We start from the raw sequence: 22,469 nt of genomic DNA on the forward strand, positions 1-22,469 counted from the left end.
GCACTGCCAAATTGAAACTTCCTTTAATTTTGGGAAAACTTGAGTTGATTTCAAGAGGTTTATCTGTCCACGTGTCACCTAGGCATTTTTCATAGCAAAATTCTGTTTCTAAACCCAACTTTTCCCTTTGCTGTTGCTTTGTGAGAAGTATGCTTAGAAGAAAATGGGCATTCTAAAAGGTCTGAAGTCTTCCTTGCCTAGGAATTGGTTAATCGGATCAAATAACTGCTGAAAAAGTGTCTGTGCCAGGTGTGCTCGGCTTTTAAGCCAGTAAGGATAGTCAAGAATTGAAAGCAACTGAAAGTTCTTCTTCCTTCAGCATCAAAAAAGTAGTTCTACAAAGGCAGTGTAGATGAGGAGAATGCAATGCTCAGAAAGTGCTTTGGCTGGAGATGCGACTCACAAGGGAAGCATAGTGTTCTGAAATAATTTGTTGGGATAAGAGCGTGGTACGTGAAAGACTTTCAGTGAAATGTCCTTTGTAACCGTGAAGTTCATTGCACTGTGCTGTGACTCCTCCTTCAGCTTACTTCCTCCAGTTTGCAGTTCTGGGAAATTTTATGTAAACTCGATTGTATTGTAGTTCGTTGTAGTTCATTTTGAGCTTAGTCTCTGGCTGAAATACCGGTTTGTTTGGAGTTTCTGTTTCTTTTTAAAAAAGGAGGAATTTTAAAAGGTTGTTTTTTTTTTTTTTCTTTGATCTGTATACTGTGGCTATGTGGTTTGCATGCTTTCAGAAAATTCAGAGGTACTGAGCTCTCGTGGGAAAGAAGCCTAGGTGAAAAGCTCTGAAGGGACAGGCAGTTACAGAGAGATCTTCTTAAGGGTAATGTGGAAAATGAGGGGAAGAAGCAATTAATAACCTAAATACAAATTTTCCACAGAAAGCAAGCATACAGGAAATTAATGTTGTATCAGATTGTTAAAGACTAATTTAAAACAACAGTCTGTAGGACAAAGAGCAAGACAGAGAAGGCTACAGAATTTAGTGGAAGGCATCAGGCTAGTAAGTACTGCTGTGCATCAGTGCGTGAAAGGAGGAGCAGAGTCTTGAAAACTTCTTTTCTTTTCTTACATTCCCTGACATACAAAATCAACCAACTGTTCTTTTGCTCCAGGCATTAGGATTTTTGTAGATATTGCCAGTGTCCCGTTGTCAGTTAAAACAGTGAAAGAAGTACAGAGGTTTGTTATTACTTCAGGGCCATCTCTGCTAGAGTGGGACTAAGGTTCTCCAACTTCAGTGAGTCTCAAGGTTGAATTGAGTGGGTGGTGAAACTGAGACTGTAGAAAACCAAATGGCGATATATCTAAGTTTTCTTTTAACAACAGCCAACCAAACCCAGTTTGTTTTCCCTTCTGCTCACAGACAGAAAGGCAGCTCTGGAGGCGGTAGTGAAAAGTTTGGGACCTGGCTTTGTGGCAAAGTTGAATAAACATAAGTCACTTCAAGCAGCTGGGCAAGGATCTTCGGGATCGGGAAAATCACCACCCTCTCGTGGACTCTTACGGAAGATGCCTGGAAATATGAAGAAGCCACTGAAGACAAGCGTTTTAACAAAGGCTTCGAAGAAAGATGTGCCTTCTTTGCCTGGATCAAGTTCTTCGTCTCCTGAAACTGATGATTTACCCCAAAGCAAAGAAATGGAAGAGGATGAAGAAGACTTATCCACAGGAACCAGTGGCCCTCGTCCTACTTCTTATAATAGGGTGAGTTGCTTGATGTTTTTCTCTGTGATACTAAGAATTTGATTAGTACCTCATTTCAGGGGGATCACTTGTAGAAAGATTAACCATCCTGGTTGCTGATTCTATGCAATAGATACTGCCATCTTAATGCAAAGATTTGCTGGCTGCAAGTAAGTGTGGTAATTTACACAGCGAGGATTTTTTTAACAGATGTGAAGCAAAACCTCTCTAGTGCTTTCCAACAGCAGAAAGAAATGTCCGTTAAATTTGGGCCCTTGTTCTACGGGTGCTTGTTTGTATGAAGTGCAAGTGATGAGCCCTACTTGGAGGAGCTTATCGTGTATGTGAAAGTAATGGGTAGGAGGCAGAAAGCGTTCGTTTTGCGCTATCAAGTAAAAAAGACGAGGTGGAGAAATTTATTACTCTTGTTGAGTCAGAAGAACCTTAAGCCGGTGTTGTCTCAGTCTATCGTGCTGCCTCGTGGGATCTCCTAGAAATGCTGCCTGTAAAACCAGATCTGTGTGAGGTTACTATCAGAGAGTGGTGGTGGATCCAGTCGTCCTTGGTGGTTTCCAGCCTCTGAGCGATGAGCAAAGAGAACATTGCCCAGTGCTAGTGAGAGCTAGTAGGTAGTTTTGAAAGGAAAGTAGTGGAATTGTGCAGTTTCTCACCCATACAGCCCAGACAACTGGAATTCTGGAGATCTATAGTACTTGATAAAAACAAAAAGGTTGTACTGTGGTACTTGGTAATCCTACGTCACGTCTTTAATAACTGAAGATAGAGACAGAGTAGCAGAACAACAAAATTGTGGCTCTGTCCTTGTGTTAAAAAGCAAAAACCTCAAAATACCACCGTGAACTAAGCAGTCTGTCTAGTTTGAACAATTTTTATTACAGATTCTTTTTTCTTCCTTTTACTGGACTTGGAAAGTGATTAATTTTTTTTGTTTCAATTTGTAGCTGTTGAGAGAGGAATTGCTGAGTTGTGGGACAGTCCTTCAAATATCTGATTTACCGGATGACGGCTTTTCAGATCAAGATATTAAAAAAATTGTTCAGCCATTCGGCAAAGTTAGCGATCTCCTTGTACTTCGCTCTAGAAATGAGGTAAGTTTTCCTGAAAGTTTTTGTGTGGTAATGCAAAAGAAATTGTCAAGCAATGAAAAAGTGTAATATTTGGATCCTCAGCTGAACATAGGGTAAGGCTTCCTGAACAGTTTGTCATTAAAGTTCATATGTAACATTGGAATAGCTGGGAATCTTCACTTTATAAATTCTGTCTTCCCTGCTACCTAAGTCTTAAATGTTAGAGGAAGTGGGATGCTTTTTGTACAGTACTGAAATCCAGGCTTTTTCCTCAAACTCCATGTGAAGTTAGAGACAGAAATACCTGCATTTCTGTCCTGAGCAGACTTGGTAAGGAAAAATTGCAGTGAATAGTTTCTTGTGTCTGTAATAGAAACTGAAAGCGCCATTTATTTTAGGCCTTCTTGGAAATGAACTACAAAGAAGCCGTGATAGCAGCTGTGAAATACGGTGAAACTGTGCCAGTGCTGCTGAATGGGAAACGGGTGAAAATAAGTGTAGCGGAAAAACCAAAGGCATCTCCTGGCCAGGTAACAGCCAATTGGTGAACAACACGATCCCCTGCGTGTAGCTCCATGTTTTGCCTCAAAACTTGATGTTCTCCAGAAAAATAGATTTAGTAGTTTTAGTATATTTTTAATTTTCTTTTCATAAACAGTCTAAAATAAATATGTAAATGCACTTCCCAATTCCAGTTTTCCATTTTTCTTGGTTAAATTTGATATTCATGAATAGTATCAGTTTACAAACGGTGAAAGATATAACCTATATTAATAAATATACTTCATTACTATTAATGAATTCTATTTTTATATGTATAGCTCTACATATTTATAAATAAAGTATAAATGATGCAGTAAAAGTTTTTCTTTCTGTCCTAGGTCAAAATGAATATAAAAAAACGGGCTCAGAATATTAAAAAAGTTGCACGAAGTACAAAGTAAGTGTTGCCGTTACATGCATTAGTGTTAGTTACAACAATTGGAAACCAAACAGGCTCGTATCTCTTTGCTTCCATGTGTTTTCCTGGTTTTGAGCTGCTTTTAGCTGGTTTAATATTCATTAATCGTCTTTAAAACAGATTTTTCTTTATTTTTTTTCTCATAATAGAAAAGATCCGAATGCCACCACTAAGACAACTAAATCCATTACGGGTAAGGCTTTTTGTTACCTTTATCTGATGATACCTCTGTTTTTTGCCTTCCCTCTTTGTTTTTATTTGAGTGCTTTTCGTAATAGTGACTGAAAGTGAGTTCAGAGAGCTGCAAGAAAACCTCTAGTTTCTACTTTGAGCGTTCTCTTTCAGAGTTAGTGCTCGTGCTTCTCCATGTCTTATGTTCGGTGTACGTTCCAAATGCTTTTAAATTTCTGCCCTGGTATTCTGATGAATCAGAAATTATCATAATTATTATTATTACTTGGTCTGGCAGAAAAACTTGTATGTCATGCTGTTAGACAACTTTTTTTTATTAGCGCTTCAATAAAAACAGGGCAAAGTGCAGTAAATATACCGAAAGCCAATGAAACTTTACAAAAATTTGGTATTATTAAGACATTGGAAATAACAACCATATAATTTTTTTTGTTGCTTATTTTATTTACTTTCACGAGCAATTTTTCTGAGCAAAGTTAGGGACCAGACCTTATTTTGATGGGAAATTGTGCTTTTTTTTTTTTTTAAAGACGTCTAGAATCATTCATCAGCGTGGTCACTTCTGAATCCAGTTTTCCAGAATAGGGTTAAGATTCATGTAATGGTGCGTTTCAGAGCTGTCTCACAGATGGAAGCCAGGAATTATTTACAGTCATCTAAGGGAAAGAGAACACAAACCTTTTTGCAGGAGCAACGTTTTGGCACCAGCATCCTAAACAAATTCACAGAAGAGTCTCTGCTTCATGGCTTTCATTCGTGGAATTAACTTGTGGTTTAGGATTTGGGGTTTTTTTGTCAGATCATTTGAATTGCTGCAGATTAAACTATTTTTGTATGTATTTTTATATTCTTTCTAAGTAACTTAAGTAATAAGCATTTCTACTGACGCTTGGTTTTGGTTATTTTCTGTAGGTAAAAAAGAAAAGACTAAGAAATCAACGATGGCAGGAGAAAGTAAAATCAAGAAAACTTCAAATACTGCGAGTAAGACAAATGAGGACTTTTACTCTTTACTTGGAAAACATGGGCAGGTGCTTTTCTGTCCCCCTGCCATTCCAGAACAAATATTCAGGGTAGTTAGTCCCAGTTTTCCCACCTTTTCCTGGGCTTGCCGATGTAGCAGACTGTCGGAGAAGCAAGCACCCTTCTTGTTCCTTGTGTCTTGGCTAAGGCAGTGATAATCAATGTCATTTATAGACCTAGGATAGCAAGGAACTGGGGAGAGCAGATGAGCTTGGGGAAGCAGACCCTTTCACGTTGCTTTAGCCACGCAGTTGTTATGCAAAGCTGGAATGAGCTTTTCCTGTATTTACATTTTGTTTGTAAGGGGGAGCAGGAGTTTATGTGATAGGAGGCCTCTGGATGTCTGACAGAAAAAATTAAAGTGTAGTTTGTTCTTTTGCAAACGGATTAGTTTCATACGCTGATACGAAGAATGTTTTTTTCTGCTGTTGCCTACCAGCAAAATCTGTAGATGAAGACCTTCAGATCTCAACAGAAGCCGAAACGGAAGTCGGGGAAACTAAGCTGTCAGACCCAAAGAACGAAGGAGACAGAGTTCCGGAGCCTGTGGAGATGGCAGAGGCTCAGTCCAAAGGAGTGACTGATCCTGTACCTGTACCGGGTAATTCTGGTACGATAATGCCATTTTGAAGTTACTTTACTCGTCGTAAGTCATGTGAAGTTTAATGTCATGATCGCTTCTTGAATTGATTTAATTTTTAGAGAAGCTTGCACTGGTGCCTCAGATGGTGGTGTTGGACTTGGATGAGTTCAGGAAGCTTTAATTGATCAAGGCAAACTGCAAACTGACAGGGTTTTTCTCATTTCTGTCTTAAACATCTCTTTTACTGTGAACTAAATGAGAATGCTTTTGAGGCCAGGAAATTAGGATGACACAGGATATCAGGAAAGAAAACTATTAAAATAAGTTCCCTGACTGAAATATAAAACAGCAGTTCATTGTGATGAATGAAGTGGCTAAACCCACCCAAGATTTACATTTTTCAGTGGACATAGTATTTTTGCTTAGACCTTTTCAGTGCGGCATGGGGTTATTTACAACTCATTAGAGCAAAGGACTCAGGTTTTCTGTATGTTGTGTTCACAGCTCCGCCGCCAATTCTCGTAATCTCACTGCTTTACGTTGCCTGCTAGAACTGGCTTAATAGGTGCTGTTTTTCCCACATTTTATAACTGCTGTGTTTAAAACAAAGTCTGTTACTAATCATAAGGGGATATGAATTCTCAGTTACTATGGATGTCAGAGGAGATATGGCAAGGTTGTTGTTGCTGAACCTATTAGAGGTAGATAGAATCATTCTACAGAAGAGATTCTCCTTTCCCTGCGCCTGCCTGTCCTGTGTGATTGCTGTTTTCCTGATTCCTGCCGTCTGTATTTCTCTCCCGTATCACTGTGGATTCGTCTCAGGAAAAAGAAAAAGAAAGATAGTGTGGTACATGCCAGGCACCCATGTAGTTCCTGTGCGCCCACAAGAAAGTCTTGTGGTTGTGGTTATTCACCTGATAAGGCCTTAATGTCAGCAAAGAGTTTGCATGTTAATTAAGGGATTTTATTTATTTAAGTTAAATGAAGGAATATTTCATTTTTTCATGGTGACAGTGGTGATAAAATGTAATGCCAGAACTTCTCAAAGCTCTCCGATATTTACAGAAATCTGCTGAAGTACTAACCCCCTTTTTTCCCCCCCTTTTTTAGAGGCTGCCATAGCAACTACAAAGAGTGAAGAGTCAACGGAACCAGCTGACAAGGTCAGTGTAAGGGTGCTCGAACCTGCGGAAGTTGTAAGTGCCACTCGGTGCCGGTTTCCAAGCGTTGGTGTGTTGTCTGAAAACCTGACTGACATCCCCTGCCCGTTAATTTCTTGGGAGAAAGACTGAAGGGTTTCTTCTCTCCTTGCTGTTTGTGATGATAGACACCTACCACTTCACTCTTCTGCTTTGTTGTTGGTTTTTATTTTGCCCCTCTCAGAGTTTGTTCCTCACACCAAAGCTTCTTTATGCTCTGATCATCGATATTGCCCTTCTGTAGGTTTCTTCTCTTTAGATGTGCAGTATTTGCACGTACAGGCCTGCAGCATTTGATGTGCGGGCATCTCACGGGTGTAAAGCAGTGGCCTGGTTATAGGGGGTTTGATTTCCTTCGCATTTTGGATGAGGTAGCACGAAACAACCTGAGGTTTGTGCAGAATCAGCTTAGATGTAGATACATCCGCAATTATGCAATAATTTAGGTGATTATCTGACATAATTAGAGAAAGGAGTTAAAAAAATTGTTTAATATGCTTTGCTACTGAATCCTAAAAGGTTTAAATGATCTTTAGTTTTGACGTAATTGCAGGTATTACAACATGCTTTTAATGGTGGTTTTACGTAGTACAAATAAATGTTCCCTGCCAAGTTTGGGTTTGGAGTTGAGGAAATCTAAGTAATGTTTACTTCCATTTGTTTACAGGAGCTTGATGATATGTGCGTGGTTCTTATTTCAAACCTGCCTGAGAAAGGCTATTCTGTTGAGGAAGTTTCCAACCTAGCAAAGCCGTTTGGAGGCCTGAGGGATGTGCTAATTTTATCGTCTCATAAAAAGGTATTCTAATTGGTATTTAGTAGTGTTTCCACCTAGAGAAGCAGGGAATGTGTTTTTAACACATGCAAATGTGGTAAGGTAGTGCGGCAAGCGTTGATGCGAGATGCTGTTGATAAATTAGAATTTTCTAAAATTTTTTTGTTTATTTTAAAAGGCATATCTTGAAATAAATAGAAAATCTGCAGATTCCATGGTTAAATTTTACACCTGCTTTCCAATGTCACTGGATGGAAATCAGCTCTGCATCAACATGGTGCCTCAGTATAAGACCATAAAAGATGATGTAAGTAATAAAATATATTGAAATTCTGGGAGAGATGATGACATTTCAGTACAGAGCAGGGTTTTGTATTTAAGCTGACTTTAGTACACTGCCTGTTTTATGCGTTCCGATGGTTTGTCCCATTGAAGACTGATTCTGTTCAGTGTCTCTTTGGGTCCTGGTCTTCTGATACAGGAATAACACCAATGTCAGAAGTGCTGCTGCTGTTGATTTTTATTAATAAAGCAGAAGCTTAAATGTTGTTGGGAGTCGGTGACTGCCAGATAGCTGCTGCTGGCAAAGCTGTATTTCACAGTTCCAATCTTACAGTGTTGGTTTTTTTGTTTTTTTTTTTTAAAGGAAGCAATATTTACTGCTGTAATTAAAGATTCTGACCCCAAGGTAAGTTGCTAGCAGTCTAACTTGCCCCCCACATGCTATCAAAATACGTTACTTTAAATTTGAATTAGTATCCTTCACACTGAAATATTAGCTAATTGAATTGTTACCTAACTCTCTCTTGATTTAAATGTTTATATATGTTTTCATGGGCGAATGAGCAGAGAATTGAATGAGTAAATGTTCACTTAGTGTAGCTCCATGATGCGTGAAGTGCAAGGAATTAAACGTTTCGTAGGAGCCCTTTGACACCCTCCCCTTCTGTTACATTTTTCTGACGTTCTGACAGCGAGCTGCTGACCACTGTAGCTTGGAGGGTACACAGTGTTTGCCTGTACGTAATGCCACCTGTTTTCCTGGTGTGTTTTATAGACAGATACTTTGGTTTAACTACCCAAACTACCTCTGTGCTTTGTTTGGAGTAATGCGTCTCCCTAATTGTCCCTCCTCTTCCTTCACCGCACACAGCACAAGCCAGCAGTTGATGTGCAAGGCATTTTTATACAGTGTAGGTAGGCAGAGGTTAATGAAATTGTGTCTCCTGTGAAAAACCAAACCCCAAAAGGTTTGAATTTTCACTTGAAATGTGTCTGGGGGGCTATCTGCTTTCTTTATGATGGCTGTTTGGCACTAACAGAAACAGCCGAGTACTTACTGCCATCCCCCTCCTGCTGTATTCTACTTACGCCTCTGATCTGCTTGTGGAGAAATTATTTCTTTTCTGCTCCTGCTAAAGTGACGAATAACGGAAGAAAAACATACCAGACCTGGAGGGGAGGAATCTCTTCCTTCTTGGGAGTGTTGTGTTTCTAAAAGACACACAGCTTTCAAGTGGTTAAAGATAAGACTTGTTGAAGATTTCAGAAGTCTCCTAGTACCTTTGGACTTTGTGTCCTTTGATCCTCTGCAGAAGATTTGGTGCTGGGATTCAGTCTGTGGCGGTGCTGACGGTGGGTTCCGTTGGCTGTCAGCCCACTCCCACCTTCTGCACCAGCATCCTTCCTTCTCAGGAGCGCCTGTCCCCATGGGGGTGGTGACAACTCTGTCTGAAAACCGAGTAATGCAAGGAATGATATTTGACCAAGGATCTCTATGGTATTACAAACTGATCAAGTAAACCAAACTCCAACTTAAAAACCAAAATCAGAGTCTTTTGGATAGGTTTCTGTGCCTTGACCGATTTATAATCTGATTAGATAGTGTCTGCTTTTCAAAATACCAAATTTAAATAAAATTAAACTTCAGCTATATTTTGCAGTGTTCCTTAAAGAAACTTCTACTAGGTAGTTAAAAAAATTAAATAATTTAAAATAAGATGCTCAACTTTGATCCTTTGGAGTTTGGTTTTCTTTACTGGGAAGTATATAGCTGCTTCTTGTGATATACTGCACAGAAAAGTGAGAAATCTGGTGTGAGTATAAAAACGTGAACATTGGATGCGTGTGAATGCTCTTTGTGTCAATGAGATCTGAGTGATACAGAAGCTTTCTGTGAGGCTTTTTGAACTGGGTTCAGTAATTGCTAATACAGTGCGTTAGTAAGTTAAAGCGTGTTTTGTCATCGCTTTTCTTTAGGTGGATACTGAAACTATACATAATCAGTTTGTGCATCTTGGAAACTTGCCAGACGATGGATACAGAGAACTTGAAGTAGTTTGTGTGGGACTTCGATTTGGAAAAGTCTATCATTATGTTGTACTGAAAAATAAAAACAAGGTAAGTATTTTTTATTTCTGTGGTGCAAAGTACCATGTTATGAAAAAAATATTTATAAAAAGGTAGGTTTTTTTCATCTCCCAGTACCAAGAATGTTTTGATAACGAGAGACCAAAGTTTCTGACTCTTTCTCACTAATCCTGAACAAGAAAATAGTTTGTCTTATTTATTGGGGGCAGTGGGAAAGGGGAAAAACCAACCAACCAAACTTTGGGCTCTTAGCTAGCCTGAACAACACAAGAAGAGTTTAGTAAGCTCTGAAAGTAAAGCTTCCCAAATGGCTGGAAAAATGACTACCCTTTGACATTAGAGGTATAAGTGGGGGGAAAATTAGTTCCCATTTTGTAGGAAACTTGGGGAAAAACATACATTTTGATAGGAGAAGTGAAAATGTCAGAGTTGCTGAAATTTATTTTTTTGTTTTGGGACACTTCAAAATGTAGTGACTTGATTTTCACTTTTTAAAATGTTGATATTTTAATGTTACTCATTTTACATTTACCATTGGATTTTTCTGTTACGAACTAGATCTAAGTCACTGCGTGTATATGCATATTTTAACAATTAAAATGCAATTGTGCTCCCATTATTCTGAGCTATTTTAAGTGTCCAACTGCTAATAAACCGTATATCAGGTGAAAATGCTTTGAAGGAGAAGATAATACTTTTCTATAGCCAGAAGGTCGGATGTATGTGGATAGAGAAGCTCCAGGCCCCACTGTTTTGTGATGTAGTTCCTAACTTAGTTCTAAAGATAATTCCAAACAAGAGAGATTTCTTTCTTAGGCTCTCAGAAAGAAGAGTCCTCTGTTCTCCATATGCAAGAGCATAGGATTTAATAAACAAATGCTGCTTATAGCTAATTCCAAGTGAAGATGTTGAAACCCTTCAGGATTACTGGATATCCCAAGCTATACCAACTGAATTTGCTGAACTCGTTCTGCAGCACAGAAATAAGATGAAGTAGCAGTTATTTGCAGCTTGTGCTTTATTTTCTTGTAGGCGATTCTGCAGCTGGATAGTCCCAAGTCGGCCAGGTCAATGTACAGCTTCCTGCAGCAGTATCCCTATAATATGGGTGAGCATACCTTGACCTGTACGTTGTCGCCCAATGGAGAGTCTGCTGAGGTAAGATTTCTTCTTTTTGATACGTTATTTTTGTAGAATAGAACCACCTTTCCCTGAAGAGCAGCTAATGGTGATGACGTCAGTATTTCCTTCACTGTTTGCTGTCATTGTGGGTGAGAGTGAAAACTGCAGCAGCAGGAATGGGATCAACTCGTCCGTATTCTGGGATGTGGCATGGGTGTGAAAGTGCATGGTGCTCTTTGTCTTTTGTCTCTTTCTATATTTTACAAACATGGACGGCATCTGGCGATGAAAGTATTTCTTAATGAAGGATGAAGGGAACAAGGAAGAAAGGAGGAAAGCAACTGCGTAGCACTAGTTAGAAAAGGATTGATAATTGAAATGAGTAGAGGTTTTTTCTGATGTAGTTTGACTCATCTTCAGCAGTTCATCTGCTTTAGTCCCCTTGATTCCAGACTCAGTTGCTATGTCAGCTTTGGCGCACGTGTCCGCGGCTGCTTTCAGCTTCTCCCTTGGAAATGAAATCACTTGCAGTGTCGAGCAGCTCCCAGTTTACTTCTGGTGATTTGCTGACGGAACAGCAAGCTGCAGCCGCTGAACACCAGAGAGGAAGGAGCTTAGTGCACATCACACTGGATAGATAAAGAGCTTTAAGCAAGAAATGCGAACATTAGCAACGTGCTAGTAGTGTTCTGGCTTCCAAAGCAGAGAACGTAAATCCAGATGCAGTCCCTCTCACAGCGTGGAGGTAAAGTGCAGTTTACTCTGCGCTCGAACATGAGGTTTTTCTGTTTCACCAGTTCTGCGTGCCCCCGTCTTCTCATTTTTCAGCTCCTTTCTTGTGTCCTGACCCAACAACATAATTCGACTCGCTTGTCCAGTGACCAACTCTCCCTCTCTTGCCACATCTTCCCAACTGTGTTTATGTTAGGGCGGGTATAGGTTGGCTTTTATTCCTCTGAATTCCAGCTGGGTTTGCTCTTCAAAGCTTATATCTAACTGAGAGAACAGGGACTAACTAGCTAGTTCAACATGAACTGTATACTGTCGAGATTGAGACCAAAATGTGTATAGAGGTTTCTTGTTTTGTTGGGTTTTTTTGTGGATTTATTTTCAGTGTTTATCCATGTGAATTCCATTCTTGGAGCTCTCACTCCCTGTGTGTTGCTGTTCCTTTTCAGTGCCATGGCTTTGGGCTGCCACTGAAACAAGATGATGTGCCTGGAGGGGCAGGGCATCTTAGGTTTTTTCCCCCCTTCACTTTTATTCATCCCAGGGGAAAGTTTAACTTCAGGTGCCTGAAGATAACAAAGGCATCAGTCCGTTACTTCAACAGGGAGGAAAAAAAAAAGTCACCCAGATGTGTCCTTCTACTTACTGAGCTGACACAGCTGGCAGTGTTATTTGCACCGAGCATCACAATGAATTTCAGTGTTTTTTTTAAAGAATAGGTTGTATCATAGACCATTGGCTCGTATCATAGTCTGCTCTCTGTCGTATTGGCAATTTCTTCTGCTTTATTGAAAAGCATCCTGATTTAGGGAGTCTGTAGGGTTGCCATGCGGTGCTTAGGATTCACGTTTCTAAAGCTGTACTGTGTCAGTCATGCATTTCTGGTGAGGCTCTCCTGAGACAGCTGTTGCAATGCACCTCTGACGGTATTGTCACACATCCTAAACCATCACAGATTTGATTTGGGCACATGGGTGTCTTTTGCCTGGACTAACAGTGCCCCTTTCCAAGGAAATCACTGTGTGCATGCAGAGCCCAGTCTGCGCACAGTCGGTTAGTTTTCTGCCTTTCTGCCAGCGTGACTCTTGGAAACGGCTGTGGAGATGCAGCGGTCAGCCTGCCTTCCCAGCTCTTCCCACCCTGTCCCGGGCCTCCGTCCGTGCCTGCGGGGACACAGTCTGTTCATGAGGAGCCTGGTAAAGTTTCTGTCAGCCTAGACTCGAGATAGCAACACTGAAAATGCTTTTTAATTACCTGTTCGATGATTCAGAGTACTGGTTTCACTTTCCTCCTGATAGCTGGAATCGGGTGAGTGCAGAGGCACAGGGTGCTCTTTTCCGCTGGATGCGAGAGCCTGGATTAGACGTTCCAAGAGTTTTTCTCTCTCTCCTCTTCCCCACTGCAGGGATGATTTTCCCCATTGCTGACTCTTTGTATGGGACAAAACATGCTCTTCTTCCGAGCCACTTTATTTTGTACTTCAGTTTATATAGTGACCTTCAGATCATTTTAAAGAACATAAATTATAATTGTGTTTGATGTCAGATGCATTTAAGAGTAATATCTTTTGTTAGACTAACTTTGTAGCTGAAGAAAATAACCAAATCTTCAGACTTACAAGCTTTTTCTCAAGTCTAGAAAATCTAAGTAATAAGCTCCCTTAGCAATGAAAAGTAAGCAAAATATCATTCATTAAAGTGCTCATGCTAAAGAATGTCTGTCAAGGATGCATTGTGGGAACAGTGTGTGACTCAAATCTGCTTTTTATAGCTGTTCCTTATATCTTGTGTAGCAACCGAATAACGTGCCTTTGTCACTATAAATGTTTCATCAGAGCAGAGTTCAATGCCAACAAAGAATGGCATTCACACTCTGTTTTCAAAATAATATTTCTTTCCAGCTGCACACTTGGGGTGATACAGAATGCTTGTCTGAGTTAGAGAGGGTGACCAGCCAGATAGCAGTAACTGATGCCAGTGGCATAGTAACAGCAGTAATGTAAGTGCTCGCTTAATCACGTTATAGTTTTGTTTCTGTAATTTTGCTGATCATGTCTGAATTTAATACTGCTGAAGTAACGAAAACCTGGGGGAAACTCCTGGAGCGGTGAAGGAGGATGTGCAACTGGAATGCAGAATCATAGAGCGTGGCTGCAACTGGTGTCCTTCCAGTCTTTGTCAGTGCCACTGTCGCAGCTTTTGCACAAATATTAAAGTAAATCTGTACTTTGGAGATAAACTCCTAAGCTTTATTTTTAGCTATATCTGAGGTGGAGAGACAAATGCTTGGTTGTGCTGATAAGAGGGAAAACTGCGTTTTTTTCCATCTGTTGTTCTGTACTGCGTTTTGAGCCTGTTACCTCTTGTCCGTCTTCTCGGTGATGCTGCCAGAATCTGAATTACATGCCTAGGCACCATAGGAACATTAAGCTTGTAGCTCCGTTTGCCATAAGCTGTATTTTGTAGAAGTCTTTCAATCAGAAGGTAGTCTGAAGGAAAAACAAAATAATTTTAAAGTCATTATAACATGTTCAAATTACTTTTGGTGCTTATCTGTGGAATAAGTTTTTTTAGAAAGGGAAAAGTGAAGGCTTTGGATATGTGGATTTATGCGCATAAAAAAAGATTAAAGTGAATTCTATGTGCATTGAATTTATCTGATGTTCTTTCTAATAGCGATAGTCTTCAAATTTGGTTTGTAGATTACTTTCAGAAAAGAGATTGAGCTTTCAACACTGAGTTTTTTTTAAAGGTTTTTTTTTTTTTAGAGTGCTTGGACCTACACTACTAACTGTGATAGCTGCAGAGCTTGGGTGGTTTGTGGTTGTCTTTTTTCAGATGACATTATTTCATATAACTTTTATACCATAAGTTTATTCTACATAACAGAAAACACGTTGTCATCCTACAAGAAATGAATGCAGGTTTTAAGGAATAGAAACTGGCCTTGGGTTTTCTGCAGATACTTGCTTGGAATGCAGTTTGTCTTTAGAAAAGGTGTGCTGCTGTTTTCTGTGTAATCCTTATTGCCACGCTAACTGCGTTCACCCTGAGCTCTGCCGCCGTTAGCATCCTCGCCAGTACAGGAAAGAAAACGCTCATTCTGCTCAAAACCCACGTCAGCTTTGAAGACAAGATGAACAAAACAGTGGTGTGGTGCATGGTCTGTCTAGCAAACTTTTAGTAAAATCTCTTTCACTGCCATGCACTTTTATTTGTCATCTTACAAAATGCGGCTTCTGTGGGGAGCAGTTTGAGAGTGGTTTACTGTCATTTGATCTTTCAGGTGATACATGCCTAAATTTGGGTTAGCGGTGTTATCAGTTAGCTGGGTTATGCAAACTCAGTGCTGATGCTTCTGAAAGTCATAGATATTGAACCCTGGTTTTTGCCTTTCAGGCTGAAGCTGTGAAAAAAACGAAGAAAGAGGAACCAAGCAAAGGAAGGTATGCCTTTCAAGTACATAAGGGTTTTTTATATCTCTATATTGTTTATGGAATGCATCTCCAAGACGAAGCAGGTTGCTGAGCCATCTCTGTACCTAAGCTTGATGGAAAGGCTCGCTGTGAGATCCACCAACTGTTCCCTGCTGTGAGACCCATCAGCTGTTACCCGCTGTTACTTCTTTCAACCTTCTGTGTGTTCTGTGTGTGCGGGACGTGTAGTCTGCTGCTGTAGAGCTGTAATGTTTGTGATTTCTTTGAAATCGGGGGCTTTCAAAGAACATGGACAAATGGGGTAAAATCCTGTTTTCTGTGTAGCTCGTTGAGGTGTTATTGTTTTACTAACTACGGGCAGGATTTTACCACAGGTCCTGGAAAGTATGTTTGGAAATACATGTTGGTAAGACAGTTTTTTGTTGTATTTAACCATGAAATGATTGCTTTATTTCGTCCTACAGTGCTTTCCTCTGTCAGAGCACCTGGCTCTATTGTTTCTGTTTCCAAATGCTAAAAATAAACTGAAACTTCCTTGTTTAACTTATTAACATTAACTTTATGCTGTGATACAGGTCCCTGAATTGAGTTACAAAACTGTTTAGATGCTATATTAACATCAGAACCTAGAAATGGGAAATGGTGGTTTCCGTATGTTCAATTTAAAATTGTTTTATGGATGTGGCTTGTAGTAGAATTACTAATTGTGGAGTAACTATTTGTTGGTTTTAGAGTCTTGATTATGTTTTTTTTAAAAAATGGATAGATCATGATAAGAGTTCTTGTTAACAAATATGACTTAAACACCTTCTGTGACTCAAATCCATATTTCTCAGTAAGTTTTATCATTAAAATCCAAAAAAACTTGTGTAATAATGGTCCTAAACTTCAATTTCAAGTAATGCCATTATACTCTCACGGACTGTTTCCATATTTCCAAAACCCATTTCTTTCAAAAGTGAAGTTAGGCATTCCTGATGTCATGAAACTTCTCCTCGGGCCGTGGTCCATTTTGGAAGTATTTAGTTTCTCCACTCTCTCGGACTCAGATAGGCAGACACACAGGTAACCTTTTTGAGTCCAGACTGGTTGGCTCTAGCAGTGGTGATTAATCCGAACAAGTGACTGACGTGAGCCCCAGGTCCTGCCCAGTGTCCTGCTGTACGGATGGGAACCGGACATTTTCCCCTACAACTAACAGCACACGCGTTCTGCTTGTCTGAGGCAGCTGTCTTCTCCTTGTAAGCCTCTGTGACCTGACCAGTTACTCTTTTAAGTTACATTTGATAAGCAGCAGGACGTATCTTCAATAGTACCGTAGATGGGGAGACCTTGTCACGTGTTTCTGGGGAGGGAAGGGGTAGCAAAATTTGGGGAGCAGAAGGGGCTGCCCTCTCGGTTGCCTGGGCTGATAGTCATGGTGATCTTGAAAAGCCTTTGGGATGCTTCTGGAAGCTTGGTTGTTGTCCAACCCGAGTGCGTAGTTCATCTCACCTTGCGGCTGAGGTGACTGATGTGTTTACGTGAAAGCCTCTGCTCTTCTCAAGGGTGCTGGTGCATTTTGTTGGGGTTTGTTTTCCTCGGCTAAAATAGCTGAAACTTTTCTTGGCCAGGTTAAGGCTCAAGGGCCATCCCACTGCTCCTCTTCATCCTGCGCTGATGCGCAGGAAGCAGGTTGTGTCTCTGTTGTTGATTTTACCCTCTACACTAACTTCTGTGCAGGAAAATCTGTCTTGCAGGTCTTTTAAGTGTTTCTTTGAGCACTTGATGCTTCATCAGGCTCACTCCTCTTTATCTCTGTGCATTGCTGCCCTTCTGCAGAGCTCCCCTTCCTCTGCTTCACAGTCTGGTTTGGCTCTGTCACAGTATTTTGGAGACTACCAGGGCTTTGTGGAAGGCACAGAGTGGGTGTTGGTGTGAAAGGAGGCATAAAGTCCTGAGGATTCGGAGACTAGTATCTCATCTGTGTTGTGTAGAGTATAATACCTGCATGCTACTTGTGGCAAGCTTCATAGTTAGTGTGTGGTTCCAGTATTCACTGATGGTTTTCCATTCCCCGCAAAAAAAAATGTAACAAGAGCGGCTGTGGGTACAGTGTACATTAGAGCTTGTGTTTAATGAAGCTTTCTATGCACCAGTGACAAACCTGGGCTTTCAGGGCTGCGTTCTGGGCTTTGCGCTCGGAGTTATCCAGGTAATGCTTTGCTACACAGACACTTGAGATCTAAATCTCAGTGGTCTGTAGGATGCTCAAATAGAAAAGACAATGAACTGAAATAAATTTTGCTTTTGGAAGACAAACAGCGTTTAATCGATATCAAAATATCTTCTGTGTCGTGACTGAGTAAACCGGTCCTGTGGCATAAAGAGCAGATCAGCTTTGACTATTTACCCACTCAGGAGGCATGCTTACTCAAAGCATTGGCAAGTCAGAGGTTTAAACTGATCACAGGTCTAAGAAGCCTGTTAGAGATGAGCGTGATGTTTGACTGACCTGCTTTTCTTTCAGAAGACCTCAGTGACTGTGAGTGGTGCCACTCAGGCTCTGAAGGAGATTCCCAGGATTTTGCGGGGCCTGCCGCTTTGCCAGGGGAGAAACGTGCTGCAGGCGTCCATCTGATGCCTAGTCATGATGCAGTACATCTATGCCCATTTTAAATTGGTCTTGTGAAAGAGTTTTTGAAGCTAAATTCATATCCCTTCTTTCTCCTCTTGCATTTTGTAGCAGCAGAGGACAGTGCCCTCGAGTCCAGAGCAAACCATCGAGATAGGGGTTTTTGTTGTGCTTGTGTAGCACAGATGTTACCTGAGTTTGCCTGGTGTCATCTTTCTGCTGACTCCATGCGTTGTGTCTTCATCTAATTAACCCTCGCATCTGCCCATGTCAAGACTTGGCGTTTCCCTCCCGTTTGATCTAGTCTCCCATGTTCTTGTTTGCATCATGCTAGGAGTATTACCGAAATGGCAGACTCCTCTGCTCTCTTCTGTTTTCATGAGGGTTTGTAGAAATGTGCTGTGTTTTGGCACCTTTCCATCTAGAGACGCGTGAGGTGTTGGGATGCTCGTTTTCTCGAGCTTTGTGGGAGAACGGGCACAGACATTTCTAGTGTCAGTGTCTGTCAAGATCATCTACGGAGGTTTCTTTCTTTCAGAATAATGCCCTTACTGTAACTCAAGTTCTCTGCAAAGTGCTGTCCTCTGCATTGTCATCTTGGGCTTTATTATCCTGGGAGCTGCCAGGGTTACGCAGTGAAAACAGAGCTTGGCCAGAAGGAGCCTCTGGGCATGTATTGTGTTCCCCACTATTGTGCGAGCTCAGCTCAATGAGGTTTAAAACCAAAGCAACCCCTTCCTCCCCCCAACCCTGAACCAAAACAATAAAAAATGAGCAAACTTCAGACTTGTAGCTACTGGAGGAGTTCTCTAGGTTGGTGAATGCAGAGTCTGCTGTCTTCAAACATAAATGTATAGTAATTCCTTTACACAGGGAGACTGAAGCTTTATTTTCACTTTCACAGTCTGCCTGGCATCAAGGGATCTAAATTTTAGGAGTACATGCCGGCGCTGAGGTCACGGGGCACATCTGTAGTGAGCACTGCCTTGAGAGGTCTGACGACAAGTAATGTAACTGGAGGTGTAAGAGGCTTGCGGTACTGAGGTGGATTAAACAAGAAGCATAAAACTAATCAGCTATTCGCCTCAATATTTTTAACCATTTTAACACCAGTAGGCTAGATTTCCAAATGCTAAGCACTAATGCATCAGGAAGTCCCCCACCATTGGCGTCAAGAGGTTACTGGTAACTGTAGAATTCTCAACATAGTTTGATTTCTTCTGTTTTTTTTAAATGCATTTAGCTCTGGCTTGAAAAAATATCCAGAGGGATCAGGAGTGGTGCAAACAGCAGCTGCTAATCCTCCAGTAGAGCCTAGTGTGGCAAAGAAAGGACCCGTTTCCATCTCTAATGTCAAAGACAAGATGTCAGCAGTGCAGATAGAGCCCTCTGAGCCCCATCTTGAAAGAGCAGTCAGGGAGTCTGCTCCGAGACTGGCAGAAACGTCTGCGGAGAAAGTGGACGCTGGAGTTGAAACCGCTGTGGCATCTATCAAATCCGCTGAATCTGAATCGTCTGAAGCAAAGTCAGAACAGATGCTGCTGCCTTCTTCTGGTGTGGAGAAAGGAGAGGTGGTCACAGATAATACAGAACCAGAGCCGTTTGAACCTGCTGTTGTGTCTGCATCAGAGAAGGAAATGAAAGAGAAAGATGAAGAGTTGTCTGCTTCTGCAGCTAAACTGCCAGAAGAGTCGTCCGAGGCAGGCACGGCTGAAGGTGTGCCACCAGATTGTGCCGTGAAGACAGCAGTGGGGGAATTGGCAGGGGCCATCCCCGAAGTGGTGCCCCCTCATTCTGATGCACCTTTGGTGGAGATGGAGTCATCCGTTGTCACGCAAACAAACGACAGGTTGTATGCTCCTGAAAAAAATCCCTTTTCTGATGCTGTGAAAACTGAACCTGAAATGCCTGTAACTCAGATAACAGAGAAGAAACCTGTACTTAAAACCGAGGTGGCCATGGAGAAGAAACTGGATGTAGCTGGAGCAGATGCAGAGCTGAAACCAGAAGAGTCTGTGCTCCAAGTTGGAAGAGCTGTGGAGGAAAACCCTGAAAAACTTCTGGTCAAGACTGGGGCAGAGACAGAGAAGAAACTTGAAAAAATTGTGGCCAAGGTTGGGGCTGCTGTGGAAAATGCTGCAAATGCTGTCAATGAGGGAAGTTTAATCAAAGCACATCAAAATAAAGGAACAGGACCAGCAAAAACTGATGAAACCTGCAAAGCAGTTACGTTAAACTCCTTATCTGTTGAGGAATCTTCCTCTGTTGGTAAAACGAATTTAAAGGCAGTGATGTCTCTTCTGGATATGTCAAAGTCAAGGGTTCCAGTACGGAGAAATGAGCCTCCCCTGTGCAAAGGAGGGGAGCAGAAAGCTCCCTCGAAACCTGAGACCAGAGGCCAAGCAGCGGTGGAGAAGAAAATCACGTCGAAAGAAGTGGGTCATCCGCGACCTGGGAGCAGCCGATCAAACCTGGGAGATGGCGGCGGCAAGTGTAAAGTGAGCAGAAGTTCTGCTGTTGATGGAAAGGGAGGCAATGGGAGGAATTCATCTCAGCAAGAGAAGGACTCGCGAGCGGAATCTAGGGCTAGTTCAAAACAGTCTCAAGAGGGAGAGAGTAGATCATCCAGCATGAAGACAGACAACAGCAGCAATAAGGTGAGGAGGGCAGGAAGGCCGGTTCAGTGTGCCTGATCAGTAACTAACTCCATGCTTCTCTCAGAGGTTGAGTATGGGACAATGAGATTATGTTCCCCTTCCCTTTTCAATAAATCACTCAGCTGATTTGGGCCAACAGACAAGGTGGAATAGAGAGATGGCAGGCAACCAGTTGCTTTTAGATGCAGTGTGTGCAACGCAAGTATGTAACTGGTTTGAAAATGCTACTTGGAAAAAAATTTCAGGAAGGTATTTTTGAAGCGAGTCTTTATTGAGTGTCATAACTTTATGTTCTTGGATTAGTTCTGAATGGGAATTAATAAGCTTTCTGTCCGTTTGTGAGCTGATATTTGCTTTGTCGAGTCATGCACAGACACTGGTTACTGAAAAGAGGCTCCTAAGCAAGGTATTACCTGTGACTTGTTGCTAGAGACTGTATGCCTGGACTCTACCGCTGACAGTTGGCTTAGTTCTGTATTTGCCAAGCATGTGATCAGAAGCAGCAATCTGGACAACTTAAAAAAAATTTGTAAAGGGAAAAAGATAGCTGGATTTTTTTAAATTATTTTTTCTCTCGTGGACAGGTTAGTCGGCTTAACTGATTTCATGTGAACTTTTGTGTAATTTTGCAGGCTTCTGTTGGTGGCAATACTAAAACTTCAAAAAGTGGCACTAGCAGCAGTGCGAAACAAAAGGAGGTAAGGATGTAACCGTAAATGAACTTAACATCAGATTGTCTTGAAAGCCTGTGTGCATGTACTAAGAATCTTCAGTGTCTCTCCCTAAGGAATTTTTTGTATTACTAGTTATTACAGACTACGGGCATAAAGCTGTAAAGCCAAGTAATTTGGAAGAGAAACTTAATTCAGGAAGGGAGTGTTAAGAGGAGGCATTTTTTGGCCTTGGATATCATTTGTTTGAGAGAGACAATTAATTCATTGAATCCCCCATTGCCTGCGTAAGATCTCAATTCATCATCCCGCTTGTGAGAAGAGGAAGGAAGGCCGAGGTCTTCTAGCTCTTTAGAAATGATTTTGTACAGCAGGAGGTAGTCGGAACATCTCCATCCATGGTGCCTCTTCTGTGCAAAGGTATTTCCAGTGGGTTGTTTGCAAAGCAGGGATTGCTGTACATTTTTGGTGCAGCGCTGGTTGGAAGAAGAGCTTGGGAGCCTAAAGCCTCTCTCTCTTAAATAGCCTGAGCTTTGGGAGGGAAAAGCAGAAAGAAGATAATAAAACTGCACGTTGATGAGTTTGTAAAAGTAGCATTACAGGATCAAATCAAAGGTCTACCAGGTAAGCAGTGGGTCTCTGTAGAAAAGGGATTTCTGAGATAAAGTCGGAGACCTGAATCCGTTTATTAATCGTTATCCACGTAAAGTTCTCGCGTCACCGGCACAGTGTGTTTGTGAGGTTGGTGGTAGCGATGGTAAGAGAGAATGCTTTCATGTCTGATGTTCCAGATGTGTTTGTTAATCCCCAAGAAGAAATTCTGCACCCTTTGAAAAAAGGTTTTGTAACGTCAGTTACTTCATACCGCTACGTACTACAGTAATGTTTGATTTCAGCTGGAATGTAACTAGGTAGTTTCTTTCTTTTTCTTTACTATGCCCACCTTGCGTTAAATATTCCTCAGGTTTCTGCATCAGAACGTGGGTGGAGGCACACGTTATTCCTAGTATTTGTTAGCTTTTTAAACAAGAAAGGGAAGAAAAGGCATGTAACCTTTGAATTTCAGATTCCTTTTTCTGCTGGAGGACTGTTTTTAGTATTTCCTAGCTGCAGTCTTGCTCTCTAACAGAGGAAAGTTCATCTTGCCTTGGCCTTAAAGTTCTGCTTTGACAAGAGTTTGTTCACTCTTGTGTTAGATGCCAACCAGTGGTTGATGGTAGGATGGAATATGTTGGAAAAAAAACCCCATGGAAGACATTGAATGCATGATTTGGGGTGGAGTGGGTATTTGGATGTGTTTTACTGCCTGAAATGAATGTATTAATTGACTTCAGGTACCCATCTTACCCACCTTACC

General features: G+C 41.2%; 1 protein-coding gene across 4 annotated transcripts in view; it reads left to right on the plus strand.

The window, feature by feature from the left end:
• The window catches only part of ZNF638 (zinc finger protein 638), a 61,257-nt gene that overhangs the window by 33,039 nt on the left and 5,749 nt on the right, over nt 1-22,469 (plus strand). For all 4 annotated transcript variants that reach the window (XM_054824815.1, XM_054824816.1, XM_054824813.1 and 1 more), the window contains exons 6-21: nt 1,370-1,710; nt 2,652-2,798; nt 3,176-3,307; nt 3,659-3,717; nt 3,888-3,931; nt 4,843-4,914; nt 5,393-5,563; nt 6,650-6,702; nt 7,406-7,537; nt 7,692-7,820; nt 8,160-8,201; nt 9,773-9,913; nt 10,916-11,041; nt 15,133-15,179; nt 19,028-20,441; nt 21,074-21,139. In XM_054824815.1, the coding sequence (XP_054680790.1) occupies nt 1,370-1,710; nt 2,652-2,798; nt 3,176-3,307; nt 3,659-3,717; nt 3,888-3,931; nt 4,843-4,914; nt 5,393-5,563; nt 6,650-6,702; nt 7,406-7,537; nt 7,692-7,820; nt 8,160-8,201; nt 9,773-9,913; nt 10,916-11,041; nt 15,133-15,179; nt 19,028-20,441; nt 21,074-21,139 (3,116 nt within the window). The remainder of the gene's footprint in view (nt 1-1,369; nt 1,711-2,651; nt 2,799-3,175; nt 3,308-3,658; nt 3,718-3,887; nt 3,932-4,842; nt 4,915-5,392; nt 5,564-6,649; nt 6,703-7,405; nt 7,538-7,691; nt 7,821-8,159; nt 8,202-9,772; nt 9,914-10,915; nt 11,042-15,132; nt 15,180-19,027; nt 20,442-21,073; nt 21,140-22,469) is intronic.

The sequence above is a fragment of the Grus americana genome, chromosome 4 (genome assembly GCF_028858705.1).
Source record: "Grus americana isolate bGruAme1 chromosome 4, bGruAme1.mat, whole genome shotgun sequence".
In the NCBI taxonomy this organism is placed as follows: Eukaryota; Metazoa; Chordata; class Aves; order Gruiformes; family Gruidae; genus Grus; species Grus americana.